We start from the raw sequence: 15,726 nt of genomic DNA, 5'->3' as shown, positions 1-15,726 counted from the left end.
AAGGATATTTTTACAGATTAAAAGACAGGAGTGAATGGAATTGTTGGGGAATATTATAATGGTCCTTTTTTTCCTTTTGTTATTAAGAACTTTAAAATTTTCCAAGACTGACTGTGCAGTTAAATTCCCTGAGGATTACAGCTGTTAGAAGAGAATCCCCAGTCTGTACCAAGAGTGAGTATAACAAATATGTGGTTCCTGTCTTAGGTGTAAAATCATCTGGGAACTGGCAACAACTGTGTGGTCAGAGGGAAGGTCCTGAGGCACCAGGAATAACCTATAATAATTCTACAGTGCCACATCTAATCTTCCAGCATAGACACTTGAGTTAAAGAATGACTTTCAGTTGGCATTCCTACTGAATAAGGGTGAAACAGTAATAGTTAAATATATGTTGCACGCTGTATTTAAAAATTAGCAGGGCACTTATTGAAAACAGCGGGCAGGAAAGGCTTTAAGTAAAAAGGATGTTGCTTCATCTGTCCATCAAGACCTAAATTTAGACTTAAGTTGCACCAGAAAAAAAAAACAAACAAACAAAAAAAAAACAAACAAACAAACAAAAAAACACCCACAGAAAAAAAGTTGAGTACAATCTAATTAGTCTAAGAAAGGAGGGTCACAGTAAATAACCAAAAAGCACAATGTGTGACTGATGTCTGCTAAGGGAATAAGTATCCACATCAAGGCTGAGCTCAGATACCCCCATGGCACAAAAGTGAAGAAATCCACATCACCAGCAGAAAGAGAGGGGTGGCCATTCTCCAGGTACATCTACACTAAAGCTCTAACATTACCCAGGGAAAAAAAACCACATTTATTTTAGTGGTAACAGTCAAACTTGCAGTCAAGCAAAATATGGAAGATAAAAGCAAGAAAAGTCATCTCTGAGAACAGACAATCAATTGCACATGTTTGGTCTTCTTTTCTGTTTCTCACAGAAGTTTAAACCACAGGATTTCTATGAAATCATATCAGCACAGTGAAACATTATAATGGAGACAGCAAAATACAAATTAAGATGGAGTGTAAGCAGATGTACCTCTATTTTTAACTCAGCTGAGCTGTCAGGTCTGCTAAAACTTGAGAATTCCTCTAGGCAGTGACAGTTTAGTTTAACACTGGTAATATTTACCAACAACACAGCAGGGTACTGTAATCTCATTCTGAGTTTACCTGTTCCACTCAGAAGCTTGTCCCACAGTAACTGCCATAAAAAAGGTACATAAATTTTGCACAAAACTTTTGAAGCAAAAAAAGGAGGAAATTTCAAAACCTTGCAGAACATTAGTAGGGTTTGATGGCCTCACTTCCACTTGCCATTTTGCAACATCTTGCTCCCAATAAGGAGTAGTTCCTCTCACATTAAAAGTTAGTGCTTTACTCTTTGAAAAACTACGTGCAGTACTTCAGCTTTAGCTCAAAATAGAAAAAAATATTTTACAAAACTTATTGGCTATCCATATTACCAACAGCGGCTTTTGCAGGCAATCACATAGGAGCAGATCATATAATAAAAAATGGTTAGAGTTTGATTATTCAAAAGACAAATGGTAACAATTGTCATCTTTCTTATATTACAAATTATTTTAAACCAGATATTTGTTGAGGGTTTTTCTTCCTATTTCTTAATATCTTCATTCATTTCTTCCTAGGTAGACATCTTACAAAAGAATATTTCTAGTCAGCTGTTCACTCAAATATTTTTTTTCTTTACTTAGTGTTTATAGTCCAAACAAAATATGATACAACAAAAATTGTTTTGCCTTTCTTTTAATTACTGTGGTAAATCCGTAAAAATCATGACTGGTTTGTTTTGTCTTATTTTAGAGCCAACTTCTTCCATGTTTGTAAAGATAAAATTTATAAATATACAAAAGAAAGACCCACTGGGAACACATGTGGATGTGTTCAGATGAATAAAACTTGTAAAATCAGGAGTAAAAAAATTAAATCAATCTCAAAACTGTCAAATACTTTCACACTGATTCATGATGTGAATCCCAGCTTCTGATTATTTGCCAGATTTTGTAACCAAACCCTCCAATAAAAATGCACCAATGTAAAAGGCAATTCCTCTCCTTTGAACAAGTCAATACCTAAAAGACCCCAAAAACAAGTATGACATTCTTCCAGGAATAAGCACTATCCAAAAGCATAGGTAACAATGGTTAATGGATTTTTGTTATAGTAAATTATTATCAGAGCCACAAAAAAAGCAGTGGGGATATTATTTTCAATGTTCTGATCAATCCAAGGTTTCATTTGCTGAAGTGGAAATGTTAATCTGCATCACCTCAGAACCAGGTCCCTTGGTGTTTTATGCAAGTCCACATTACCTTATGAGATCAATAGGCTGAAACTTGTAAAACACTCCATATCTTGCCCATTCTTGATACAGCAGCTAAAGAAACAAAGAAAGAAAGAAAAAAAAAAACAGTCTGAAAATTAAATTGAAAAAAGTTATCCCTTCTGTTTTCACAAAAATCATCTAAGAGCGAAAAATATTTGCTGCACTCCTGGGGCTGATAAACCCAGTAGAGCCCATACAAAAGCCACTTGTGTTCCCATGCTGGGGACATAACACAAGGCTACGTCTGCTGTTGGACATGCAGATTCCCCCCACAGCTTACAGAGAGCTCAAAGGAAGGATCAGATTCTACGGAAACTTTTTGCAGTAGGAGGAATCCAGCTGGAATAGGAACAGAGATAAAAGGAAACCTTGCAGGACCTGGGGTAGATTGACCACAACACACTCAACTGCAACAGGCAAAGAACTTGGGATAGACTTGCACATTCTCTCTCTGATTCCCGTGGTTTCTGGGACACGACTTCACTGAAGAGGATTGTCCTGGCTGCCATAAGGATATTTTCATATGAAGGCTTGTTCTTGCCTATTCAAAAACACCCCTTGCCATTATCCCCAAGCATTACCTACAAAATTTTATTTTATTTTCATAAATAATCATACTAATAAATACATTCACTCACATATACAAAAGAAGAAAGTTAAAACTATTACGATTCTAAAACTCCCCAAAGGCTTCTTTGAACACAGCTACAGAATGGAATTTGAAGAGCAAAAAGAAAACTGTCTAAAATAGCATTCCATTTAGGAACAGGTACTTTCTGTAAGTTTATAGGAATTTTCTGATCTGCTTCTAATAATAGGGATGCTGCTCTAGAATATGATGACTGGATTTCCCAGGCGGGTTACAAAGCCCTAATGGACTTTTTTAATGTCAAACATAGAGACAGCAATGAAGGGCTACAAGTTGCCAGTGGGCCAGAAACTTAAAGACTAAACCAGTGTTTATACTCATGGTGAATTATTACCATTATGCTGCTGCTCAATTCTATTCTTAAAAAAGACTTTTTTTTTAGAGCAGAAATCACACTGAAACTGGGAAATTCCTTTAGTCTTAGGAAAAACTGAAACCCTCTCAGTCTAAGGTTTCCATTGCAGATTTCTAATTCTTGTAGGATGGGACAAAAGTGTTGTGTCAATGTGCATTTTCTCTGAGGAAATCCTGAAGAAGGTTGATAAGGATTAACCTTTTATGTTATAAACTGGTACATAAATCTTAATTACTTGTGCTGCCCTATTGGCTCAAGTACCCCGTAAGGACTGAGTTCATATTTGGGGTTTTTACAAGAGAAAATTGAATTAAAAGATACAGATAAGTTAAAGAGGGCAAAATAAAAGAGGGCAGAAGGAAAAAAAAGCTTTAAAATGCCCTCTTTTCTTTTAAACCTGATCAGGGTTCTTCAGGAAATTAAACACTGAGACTATTAGATTCAGATAGAAAACAGATGATGTTATGCATAGGAATACTACAGAAGATTCAAGGACTAGGCAGAAGGGACATATGTGAATAATCAATGAAGTATTTCTGGAAAGAAGCTTTTATGTTTTTAATACTTAACACTTCATAACTGAGCCTAATAAGCAGAATAAAAAGAGGGCAGCACAAAATACAACTAGTAGGGGGAATATTTTTCCAGACACTGGTCCTTCTAGGCCCTCTTCCCCCCCCATTCCACAGTACCCAATTTTCCTCCATTGACCGATGTTCATTTAGTTTTTTCCTCTAAAATATTTGTTTTCCAAGTCAGTAATCTGTGAAGCTGCCTCTTGGAGAAAATTCTCCAAGTCCAGAGGAGATAATGCCTTCATGAACAAAAAGTTCAAAGTAACAGACACAAATAAACATGCTTCTTTTATAGTTTGTTTTCTAACTTTGTTTTGCTAACCAAGGTCCATACACTAAATTATATTGTATACGGCACATGAAGACATCTAGCGGCTGAATGGCAACATTATTTACCAAAAACTACAAAGATTATGTTTTCAAATTTTACTAATTCAGCATTGGAGAAATCAGATTTATTTGTATGACCTTCCTTTGTATGAACTCAGTCTTCATGGTATAGTAAATATTGGAGGTTTCCAAACATTCCCTTTTTCTTCATTCTGCCTTCTTCCCCTTTCTCTCCCTTCTATTTTCCCTCTGCATTTCTTATCCCACTGTTTGCATATCAAGGAAAAGAAAATGAGCAAACATTATAAAACAATATGGAAAGGATCTTAATAGATGACTTATTAGTAATCTATAAAACTAAATTAATTATTTATTAGTAAATAAATTGGTTTTTTCCCATTTCTAAAAGTAAGCATATATATTAAACAGAGTTTGAATTCACACTGTTTATTTTGAGGATTGATCTATTTTTGAATGTCTTTTGATAGCTAGAAACTTTAATTACAATATAATTAGAACCAGATTTTTAGAAATTCCACGCATTTAGTTGAGTGCACAATCAAATGAAAAGTACAACTATATTTTATTTTAGTAACCACAGCTCTCTAGGAGCATTTGGTTAGGAAAATAAAATTATTATATGAGTTATTTAATAATTTTAGCTTCCTGACAGGTTGAAAATCATGTATATTTATGTAGAGGGAATCTGGAAGTATTTCAAGATATAAGTTTCAAATTAAATTAACTGACATGCTTTATAAGAAGACATTATAAAAATCTTGGGAAAACATTTTAAAATGTAGAAATAGAGGAAAATATGTAATTCCAAAAGCACATACATTTGTTAAAACATCTACTTGTTTGTACAATGGCTAATGCTTTACAATGAGATTTAGAACATCATTTATTATGTTAAATATAATATGAAATAAATTTTGCTATGTATTTTACCTTTCTTTCATTCGTGTCATCATTTTGGCCTTCATATTCACCCTGGAGAAAGAAAATAATTTAATAATTGATGTAAAAGCAGAAAAAAAATTAAAGAAATGTTTGGTTACTTGTTCCTACATTGCTAATTTTACTTTTAGGTCACAACTTGAAATGTACTTATATGGGAATTTTCATATTAGAATCATACTTAAAAGAGATTTTCAATGTCACAGACAGCAAATAAGAATGTCTGTGAATGGATGTCTCCTGAGTGACACCAGCAAAGGACTGGATTTTTTTCATAGTGCATACATACATCATGAAGTGGGTAGGCTGCATCATAAACATTGTTTGCTATTAACGTGCCAATGCCTAAAAGAAAAAGAAAAATGCAGGTGGTAAACAGGCACAATTGAACAGAAAACATTATTACAGATTCCATTTCATAACATTCCAGAGGGGACAGAGCTGTGTAACTGACAATATTCAGAAGGAGAAGAGAGCCACATAGGGTTCCTGGCTGTGGAAAACATTTTTCAGAGAAACTCACTTCCATAAAATGCTTTTTCTTCAGTGAACAGCACAGTGCAAAGACTCTTCTGATCACTTTCTCACCCTGACAGCAAAGAGCCACATGACTGAGAAGCAAAGCATTGAGAAGTCCTTCTTGAATCTTTACAATGGTCACAACTACAGATCCCACTGGCCAACAATTAAAAACAACCCCCACAAAAACTTCCACAGAAGTTTGTGGTTATGAAATTGTAGAATGGTTCGGATGGCAGGACCTTAAAGATCCATCAGTCCCTGCCTCCTAGGCACACCTTCCACTATCCCAGGTTGCTTAAAGCCCCATCCAACCTGGCCATGGGCACTTCAGGGAATTTAGTTTTGCAAGGGAATTCCAGGCAGTGACTGCAGCACCTGTACACAGACACAAGATCCCTACTGGCTCTCAAGACCTGCAACTCTTACAGCAATTCCATATCCAGTCCCTGGAGGTGAAAACAATTGTTCCATAAAAAGGCAACCAAAGATGAGTAATTTCTAATTATTAGTTATATAGAAAAACATAGAAATATAAATTTATTCCAGGCTTCTCTGCTTTCAATGCCCAGAAAAACAAGTAACCAGCTATTATGTCTTTAGTGATGAAAATCCACAGTCAAATTACACATTGTCCTGAAATATTTGGGAGAAACCTTCTGGTCAGGGATGCTAGACAGGCAGTACCAATAAATGTCTCCCTTCACAGAAGGACAAGTACAATTACATGCATTCATAGAATCAGGAAATTATGCTTTGATAGTGACAAGCCTGCTCCTGAAAACATTCAGTGTTTGGAAGTTTACAGTGACTCAGAGTTATGCTAGAAGAAAATAAGCCTTCCTTTTTTAATATCATAGGAGCAGAATCAGGTTCAGCCTTACACAGATGTAAAAAAATCCATAAGCAGTGTTTGAAGTATTGTTAATTTCATAAAACAGGTGTATAAAACCAGACTGCTATAAGCACTTCCAACATCACTGTCCTGCTTCTTGTGCAAAATAAGCAATGAACTCTAATAACAAAAGAAAAAAAAATTTAAAAAATCTTTTAAACCTCTCCTGATGAGTGATTTTATGCTTAAGACCAGTGAGATGGGAAAGCCTTATGACATATGAAACAGAGGTCTTTTGGGGGAGGATCTCAGAAGATCAAAGGAATAAGTGAGTTTAGGTCAAACATGATGCACAATCGTGTTTTGGCTACAGACCAGAAAGATGGAAAGGATGGGAATGCTAAAATAGTTATTTCATGTCAAATGACTTCTTGAGCTGGCCTGAGCTTAAAGTGCATCAGGCTGTATTTTCATGCTAGAGTTAAAAAATTCCTGAGAAGTTATTTACTAGTTCTTTGATCTCTAATGATGTGTTTTATTCCACTATAAACCAGAACAAGCTATTAAAGTAAAGAAAACCTTAAGAGGCAAATATCTCCATTGTCAAAGTGCTCTGTCCCTTCCTACTCTGTCCTTGAGCATCTCTCCAGTTTTCTCTGCAGAAAATTCCAAAGTCTCCAGGAGGGTTCCCAGCACTCCAGAAAAATAAGGCAGCATTCCCCTCTATTGCCCCACTAGAGACTTTTGAGCAGATCAAAACATAGAACACCACCAAGTAAACAGTTTAAAAAGCAGCAACTGCCAAAAAATGTTTTAGAAATTGAGAATGCCCGACATTTTTAAAAACATATTTTAATATTTTTTAAAAGGAAACAGTGTGGTAGTCTTAAATTTAAAAGTTTATACTGGAAAAAGGCAAGTGGTTTTGGTTGAAAAAGAAAAAGCATTTTTTGTGTGTTTCATTTTGTCATGCTTTTTATGTAATTAAAACAAAATCTATCTCCTGTTCAAGGAAACCCAAATTAATCTATTTTCCTGTACCAAAAACGTGTTATTGGAGCTGCCCTGCCCAAAATCACACCAGGACTGTGCAGAATCTTGCTGCAGCACTTTATTTGCCAGGAATGTTACCCTTGGTCACTGTGATCTGTCCATAGGTAGCCAAGTTTACAGAAAGATTTCCAGAAAATATGTCAGGGAGGACGATCACTTCTTTTCCACATGTGCCATGATCTCACAAAGGGTGAGAGAAAAGAGTAGAGAAAAGAGAATATGTACACCTGTATAAACTCTGAACTTCAAGAAAATTAAATAAATTCTGAACGTCAAGCTCCAAGTATTTCAGCATTATCCCAAAAGTATCTTCAAAACAGTCATATTTAAGTCATATATTTCACTAGGCAGCTCAGGGAGGTAATTTTTAAAGCTGAAGCAATAAAAATAACCTGGAAAGGTGAATTATTCAATTGAAATGGCAAGAAAAATGTGGTCCTGCAAGAAATAATACAACATATTGCAGTTGACATCTGAATTTTCCAAAGCAGATCATAGAGTAATCAAATCCAATTTTATAACAATTCATTAAATGTGAGTAGTGTGCCAGATGCTGCACCTGTAGAAATGAAAAGCCAGCTCCCATTACCATCCAAACCATGAACTATAAATTCTGATTATATGCCTCAGAAAAAAAATTTCATTCAATCTCTAACTTTTTTTCTTTTGGGAAGATGTGCCAGCATATTTTGTGTCCTGCCAGAAAAATCAATATTCTGTGAGATACCTACAAAATTCCTTTCAAAAGAACACCTCTAATTCTCTTTCCTCCACCTTACCCATGCTGTTTCTGGTCTTTGTAGATGTGCGCTTCAAAATTTCCCTCACCTGCAAAAAAGAACAGTGGGATAACACACAGATCCTTTTTAGCATGAATTTCATCATGGAATTAGCAATAAAACAAAGTTCTAAAATAGGTGGTTTCTGCCGTGTTCATTTGCACAAATATTTAAATCATTTAGCAGTTTTTATGACTGGATTATCTGCCCTAACATTTGTGGGCTAAAGCCTGCTGTGTTGTGTCCTTATAGAAGTATTTGAAGTATAAGAACTATATGGCAGGAAATCTACTTAAAGATTAGGAGTAGGGCTGAAAAGAGCTTTGAACACTGAAGAGGAGTCAATAGCTTCCCTGCAGAGCATTTCCCACTCCTGCAGCTCCAGAAAGGAAGTCCTTATATACATATGTCAGGAATTAGTATTCAGCAAGAATACACAAATGCATAAATTAATGAAAACAGCAAAGCTGAAACTAAAACACTCCCTGTAAATCCCATTCTAAACCCCACCAGCAAATCCCACTCAGGACAAGAAGACACGGCTATGTTATTTTTACTAACTTACTATTCGGCTGCGGGTTGCATTGTCAAAAAAGGTATCTTTGTCTTTGATGTTATACCTAAAACATTGAGGAAAAAGAAAATCAGCTCTGTTTTAAGACATGGAAGCAACACGTAAGACAGCATATAAAATCCTCATTTAGAAGCCACTCAGAAACCACAGCTAATCAGAAAAGTAGATGTTTAAAGGGAATACAGATTACACAGCACAGCATAACAGAATGTGCTATATAAGACCCAATCATTCAGAGCTCTACCAGGATTGCACTGATGGTGGGCATTTATATGCAAAATTATTAGCTAATATAAAATGCCTTTTGAGGAAGAAGAACCTCTCTATTGTTTACAGAAGATGACCTTTTAATATTTTTCTTATAACATGCCCTCAACACAATAACATACTGAGGTTGTGTTAGTAGGTTTCAACCAGCCTGATGCAGATATTCATTACTCTTTTCTTGGCCACTAAACAGTCAGCATTTCACTTGATTTCAAGTAACTATTCCACCACAATTATGCCTTCCCTTAAACCTCAAAATCATCATATGTGAAATTGGCTTCCCAGTATATTCTCCTCCATCAACCATCAATTCTCCTCCATCTGACTCATATTCAGAATTAATTAAAATTGTCAGAGGGCAATAAATGAAATGGTGGGTCACTGTATTTATTACTGAATTGTATTTATCGGACATAAATACAAGGAGACACCCAGAAGGAAAAAAAGAGTGTTTCATGTCAAACTGGGCCCAGAAATATTATTCTGAGTGAAAGAGCTGACATAAAGTACTCCTTAGCTGCATATTGTTAGCTGAGTTTTAATTGCTACAATGAATCTATCAAGATGGAAAACACTGCTGTATTTCTACTAGCTCCTGCTTTTTTCAAAAGAGGCAGTAATATCCTTAACCAAATAATCAGGAATTTGTTGGGAGGATTTCTACATTTCAAGCTAAACATACAGACATTTATTTGATGCACTGCTTCCAGTGCCTTATCCTACAGAAGTAAGAGGAACACTGGCAGAAAGTCTCTGCAGCTTGTATTTCTGTTAATCCACTGAAAAACTGACAATTTTGGATGTTCCCTCAGGATTTCCAGATATGCTTGATGAACTTCTGAATTTTGACTGAAATGTGGGAAAAAGAAATTACAACTCTAAAATGATACATTCCAGCTTTCTTCATTGTCCATTATCACTGTTGAGTAAGAAATGACACAGACTCACCAGAAGGCTGGTTTGCACAGCAGCAGCTTTAACACAAAAATTCTCTCTTTTTATAGACTGATCCAATACATTTCACCTGATTGGCTAATTAATAAAAACACCTTTCTTATAAACAATCTTTGAGAAAAACAGGAAAACAGAGTAGGAAAACACCACCTGCAGGTTGTTTATAATAAAAAGCTATCATCGTTTCTCTACAACTCCCTAAAATTTTCACATGTCCACTGTGAGAAAACTTATCCAGTTTTCTCACTCTCTGACCAGGCTGTCACATCCACAGTCCATCACATTTTAAAGTACTCACAAATATATTTTCTCTCTGGAAAATGGGTAGGACAAGGTTTTCATCTTGGTATTTTCTTGCTGTGGCACCTGGGGTTGCAGAGGTTCAGTGAATTTGCACCATATTTCATTTAATGTTTTGAGTATTCCTTTTTCTTCTGTGATTTCATACATCTGAAGAAATAAAACTGTACATTAGTATGCCCCTTTCAAAATTACACTAAAATAAAGGAAAATATAGGAATATTAATCCCAATATTTCCGGGTGGGACGTGCCTGGCCTCGTCTGACCCTTGCTGCTGGACCAAAGGCGGCAGCTGTGGTGTTTCAACTCAGAGATACCTTTGGCTGGCTGGATGCCGCAGCTGGGCACTCGGAACAAATCCAGGCATAGTAGAAACTCAATTTACCTCTGGTGGAAAAGGTTCAGGCGACAGTGAAGAGAAACAGGAGAGGATTCTATTGTAGAGTTTTAATCCAGAGTTTTATTCCAGGATGATAGACCTCTGAACGTTGTAACAGCTCCCAACAGAATACCGACCGCATAGTCCTGTCTCCTTTTAAGCCCGGGGACAGAGGAGGGGAAGGGACAGGTGAGGCACCAACAAGGTGGGAGGAGGGGAAGGCTCAAGGGATAAAGACACTGGGACAGGCCAATGAGCCTGGACCTGAGGGGCATCTTTTGAACTTCTGCCAACCACACCATAACCCTGCTGGAATGTTAAGATTGATGGACAGCTCTCAGCAGGAGGGCAAAGGGGGAGGGGAAAGGAGAGATTGGCACACCTGGGGGGTTGGGATAGGTGAAACAGGAAATGGCATCACACTGCAACAGGAAAAAAAATAATTTGCTGTACACATATGTTTAAACCTGTAATTAAAAGAAGTGCCTTCTCTGAAGACATATTCCCATATAAGTATATGCACCTGAATCCATATGGGTTGCAGTTCCAAAAAGTTCTTTTCCCTCACAAGCTAATTCCAGGAAAAAAACCCTTAGAGCAGAATTATTAATACAAGAAAAAAGGAAACCAGTTCTTTACCCAGAGCTCCAGGTATGTGCTCTTCTCACAGTTAAACCACCTGTCCAGAAGGATAATATTAAAATATAATAATATTAAAAACTTTACTAAAATCCAGGGGAAAAAAACTAGTTATATCTACTACCTTCCTCTCAACCACTAGGCAGGGAAACTTATAGTAGAAGGATACAGAATTAGCCAGGACTTTTCCTTTGTTGTCTGTGCCTGAGAATGCTTTGTCCTTCAAATGCCTTTCTGCTGCACATGGTATGACTCTCTCCATAATTATTCCAAGTCCTGATGTTGGAATATTAGGGATCTCATTTCCTGGCTCTTCCCTCGTGTAAATTGTAGTAACACCAAGTAGCTCCCATTCAGCAAGTACCAAGACCTTTGGGAGTGGATTGAATGGGTCCTGCTAATTCCTTCAGTACTGTGGGATCAATTCATAAGGCCCCATGGACTTCTGGACATCTAGTGGATACTGATGCTCCCTTAAAAATTCAGTGGCCACAAATGGAAAACCACAAACTGTTCCCACAGCTGCAGTTCTCTGCCTCAGGATCAGGCAGTCAAAGACAATTAATATTAAAGGCTGAGGCAAAAAAAGCATTGAAAGCCCCCTTTTTTTATCATTCCTATTTTTCAGGTGACCATTTTCAACAAGGATTGTTCCAATATTTTCCTCACACCTTCTCTTGTTATTAACATACTTTAAAAAGTCTTTTAATTGTGTGGCACAATACTGGCCAGTTTGAGCTCTAGCTAAGTTTTGGCCTTTTGTGTTTTCTCTCTGAATATGCAAACCACAGCTTTGTAAACTTCCTGTGAGGCCTGGCCTTGCTGCTAGAGATGCAAAATTGCTTTTTCTTCTCAAGCTCCACGAGGAATTCCCTGTTCAATCAAGCACTCATGGAGCACTCAAAAGCAGATTCCCAGGGAGCAGTGCTGAGTAGCTCCCTGGGTGGTTTTGAGTTTACTTTCTTGAAACCTAGAGCAACACTTGTGCTGACCTTTTTTGTTCTCATTAGAGTGAATATTTTAAATTCAGCCATTTTATGGTTTCTGTAGCTAAGGCAACCTCCTACTATCACATATCCCATATGTCCTTCTCTGTTCACAAGTATCCAGTCTGGAAGACCATTTTTCCTCATTGGCTCACTTCACTGAATCCTTGCATTATCTTCAAAGTATCTGCAAAGTATTATCTTCAACACCCTTCAGGAATTTCTCAGACTTGCTTGTCACAGCACTCCCAATTAATGTTTGCAAAGTGACCATTTCCCACAAGCACAAGAAATTTCTCCTGCTTGCCTATGGAATGATTCATCAATCCTACAGAACACTCAATGACATCTGCGTTGTTTTCCATCCCCCTAACCCTCACCTAGAAGATGTCAGTCTTATAATCCCTTAACTGCAGCTATTCCCTTCCATACAGGACAACTCCTCCACCTCTCCATCTCTGCCTATCCCTCCTGAACAGCCTTTACTACTTCCCTATCCCAGTACTCCAGTCATAGGATTCAATCCCCCAAGACTCACTAAAGCTGGAGACATCACAGCACTGGCCACAGAGCAGCCCTCCCAGTTGTTCCTATTTTTTTCCCATACTCATATTTGACCCTGGCACAGTCTCACTCACCAAAATAGCTCTGTTATCATATCCAGAAGTTTATATATAGTTAAAAGGGCTCAGAGGGTATCTTTGCTCAGCGTGCCTTATATTCTGAAAGATTATTTAAAACAGAATGTTTTAGGAAAAAATATTTGTAACCAATTCATGTTTAGAGGTGGATTAATACTTTCCCCTGAAAATGCCTTTTTTGAATGGTTTAGTATGATCCTTAAATAAATAAAAATAGCATCACAGAAAATTCCTAAGGTGCCTTGACAGCATTATTTTGTATCTTTGAACAGAACCAGAACTTTCCTTTTAGTGGTTACTGGATGAATTTTTTTACTTTATATGGCCAAAATACAAGATTTCAGTTTTTTCAAAGTGGACTTCTTTTCTTTCAAAGGAAATTCCTCTTCCAACTGTTTTTAATTTCAAAAAAACACCCAAACCCTAGGATATGAATAGAGCTTTTCTGTCAAGCTTGTTTCTGGTAATGCTGCCATTTCTGCAGCTAGAGATAAGAGAGGATTTTTTTATTTTTGGAGGTAATAGAAGATTTTTTTCTCCCAATCAGAGGAGAGAGGGGGGATGCAGAACTGTTGTGAATGAGGTGGGTGCCATCAGAGATTATCAGCTCCTGGACAGCCCTTAACCAGGTCAAAATGATGGCAATACTCATCAATTAAAATAGTGTAAAATTTACTTTGGTGCATCTGAAAGAAACTTGGATGAGAAAATTCCCATAAGAGCAGAAGGAGGGAGAAATAAGTAGGCACTAAAAATGCATAAAATGAATTAATTTTGGAAGAGATCGAAGAGAGGAGGTAAATATGTAGAAAGTTTCTAGGAGTACTGTAGCTGTCTAAAACCTACTCATTTTCAAAGATTGATTGGAAATATCCTCTTTTTTCCCCTGGGATGCAAACACATTGAGAGTATGGAAGATTGATTTGGGCAGTCTTCTGATAATGACATGTTGTAACAGCATGAAATGTGAACCAGAATGAAGCTTTTGGTGGGTTAAAACAAGATGAAAAACTCAAAGATCAACACAGTGGGAGAAAACAAAACCAATTTTTCCTTTATTTCTAATGACAATGCAAAGAAATAAATGTTCTTTAGTGCAGTTGATGAGAATCACTAACTAAAAGCACAAGGCAGTTCCCCTGACTCTAGTGGAGTTGTTAACCAACGGACTAAATAATTTCAGGAACACAGATTGGGGACTTTGCTACTTGGAATTTACAAGGTTTGCCAGCAACTCTTCTGAAAACAGACAGAAAAGAAGAGTTTGCTGAAGTTTTAGTGACAACAGCCAGATCTGAATTCACTAAGTCATTGATACCACCAAAACAGATTCTCTGGGAAGAGCCTCTCTCTCTTTGGAGAAGTCTTAAGACGGTGACCAGTTTCATACTATCTTCTACACTACCCCTCATCTTTGAGAGAATTTCCCTGACAAAAGTCCAGACAGCTCCTGCCTTCTCAGCTTTCAAAGCCCTCCTTAACACTCACCTCTGTCATCACCCTTCTGAATGCAGTCCATCAGCCAGCTGCCTCTGTGGCCTTTAAAAACCCCTTTGGAAATCCCCTCTTAAATATAGCTCTGAACAGTAAATCATCTCAAAAGACTTGGAAATGTGAAAAAATAAGTCTGCAGTTAGTTTTCTCTGATTTTTGAAACAAAAGAACTCCATGGGCTTCTATACATTCAATGATGATTCTGATCCTTCAATCATAAAACATATTGATAGAAAATGGGAGATATTTACCTTTTTAGTGGGCATTTTTATTTTAAGGAGTTCTGCTTCTCGACTGAGGACTTGCCAAGGCGCGTGTATACGGACAAAACTAACTCCTTGGCTCTTGTTCTGAAACATAAAAAAAAAGGGAAAAAATGTATTTAAATATTTTTGAATACAATGCAGTTCTAATATCTCAAGTTGTCAGCTCCAACAAAATCATCCAGCAGCAGGCAACAATCACAGCAAAGTGACATTTTCCTTAAAAGCTGAATCTTTTATGCTCTAAAATCCATTAATCTACTGCCTGCAGTGTAGCTGTGTGTGCACCAGGATGACAGAAAGCTACAGGTCCAGATTTTGGAATTATGTAAATGAGAAACGCCCAAGATACCACTTTTTTTTGTACATTGATATTTGAGAAAGGATCTGATTTCTTTAGTGGGCTTTTGTGTCCATCTGAAGCAACAAGATAAAATAAAATTATCCTGCTCTGGGTGGACTTTGCTTTAGTTCTCATTTTCCATTTTGCCCAACTATTTTCCAGACACTTCATCAGATCAGTGGTTCCTTACAGCGAATCAGGCCCAACATTTGTTGCCCTAAATATCTGCAGTTAGAATAGCGAACCTAAAGAAAACATAAAAATTTAACTTCTGTAAGAGATATGAGCCTCGTGTTTATGTAAATGATTGGTTATGCTGGCCAGAAGCATAAAATGCCCAAAGCAGCTTTGGCACAGCCAGTTTTTTGCAAGCCATGCAAAAGACGTCCTGGTAACGCATTGGAGCTACAGAAAGGAACCCTGAGAGCAGAAAGTAGCACCCCTGAGAAAAACATGAAAATTAAATGAAGGAAGGTT

At 37.0% G+C, this 15,726-nt stretch overlaps 1 protein-coding gene across 2 annotated transcripts in view; it reads right to left on the bottom strand.

Moving 5' to 3' along the window:
* Positions 1–15,014, bottom strand: part of ANO2 (anoctamin 2) — a 118,515-nt gene extending 103,501 nt beyond the window's left edge. For both annotated transcript variants that reach the window (XM_071418041.1, XM_071418040.1), the window contains exons 1-7: positions 14,895–15,014; positions 10,502–10,653; positions 8,974–9,028; positions 8,409–8,457; positions 5,512–5,567; positions 5,214–5,255; positions 2,340–2,404 (exon numbers count right to left, since the gene is read on the bottom strand). In XM_071418041.1, coding sequence (XP_071274142.1) covers positions 2,340–2,404; positions 5,214–5,255; positions 5,512–5,567; positions 8,409–8,457; positions 8,974–9,028; positions 10,502–10,653; positions 14,895–15,002 — 527 coding nt within the window. In that variant the 5' untranslated portion in view covers positions 15,003–15,014. The remainder of the gene's footprint in view (positions 1–2,339; positions 2,405–5,213; positions 5,256–5,511; positions 5,568–8,408; positions 8,458–8,973; positions 9,029–10,501; positions 10,654–14,894) is intronic.
* Positions 15,015–15,726: the final 712 nt, after the last annotated feature.

The sequence above is a fragment of the Agelaius tricolor genome, unplaced genomic scaffold (assembly GCF_023055355.1).
Source record: "Agelaius tricolor isolate 1412-34295 unplaced genomic scaffold, bAgeTri1.0.p SCAF_74, whole genome shotgun sequence".
NCBI lineage: Eukaryota > Metazoa > Chordata > Aves > Passeriformes > Icteridae > Agelaius > Agelaius tricolor.
Note: the sequence above shows the minus strand (reverse complement) of the source record. Positions and strands in the feature narration are given on the sequence as shown.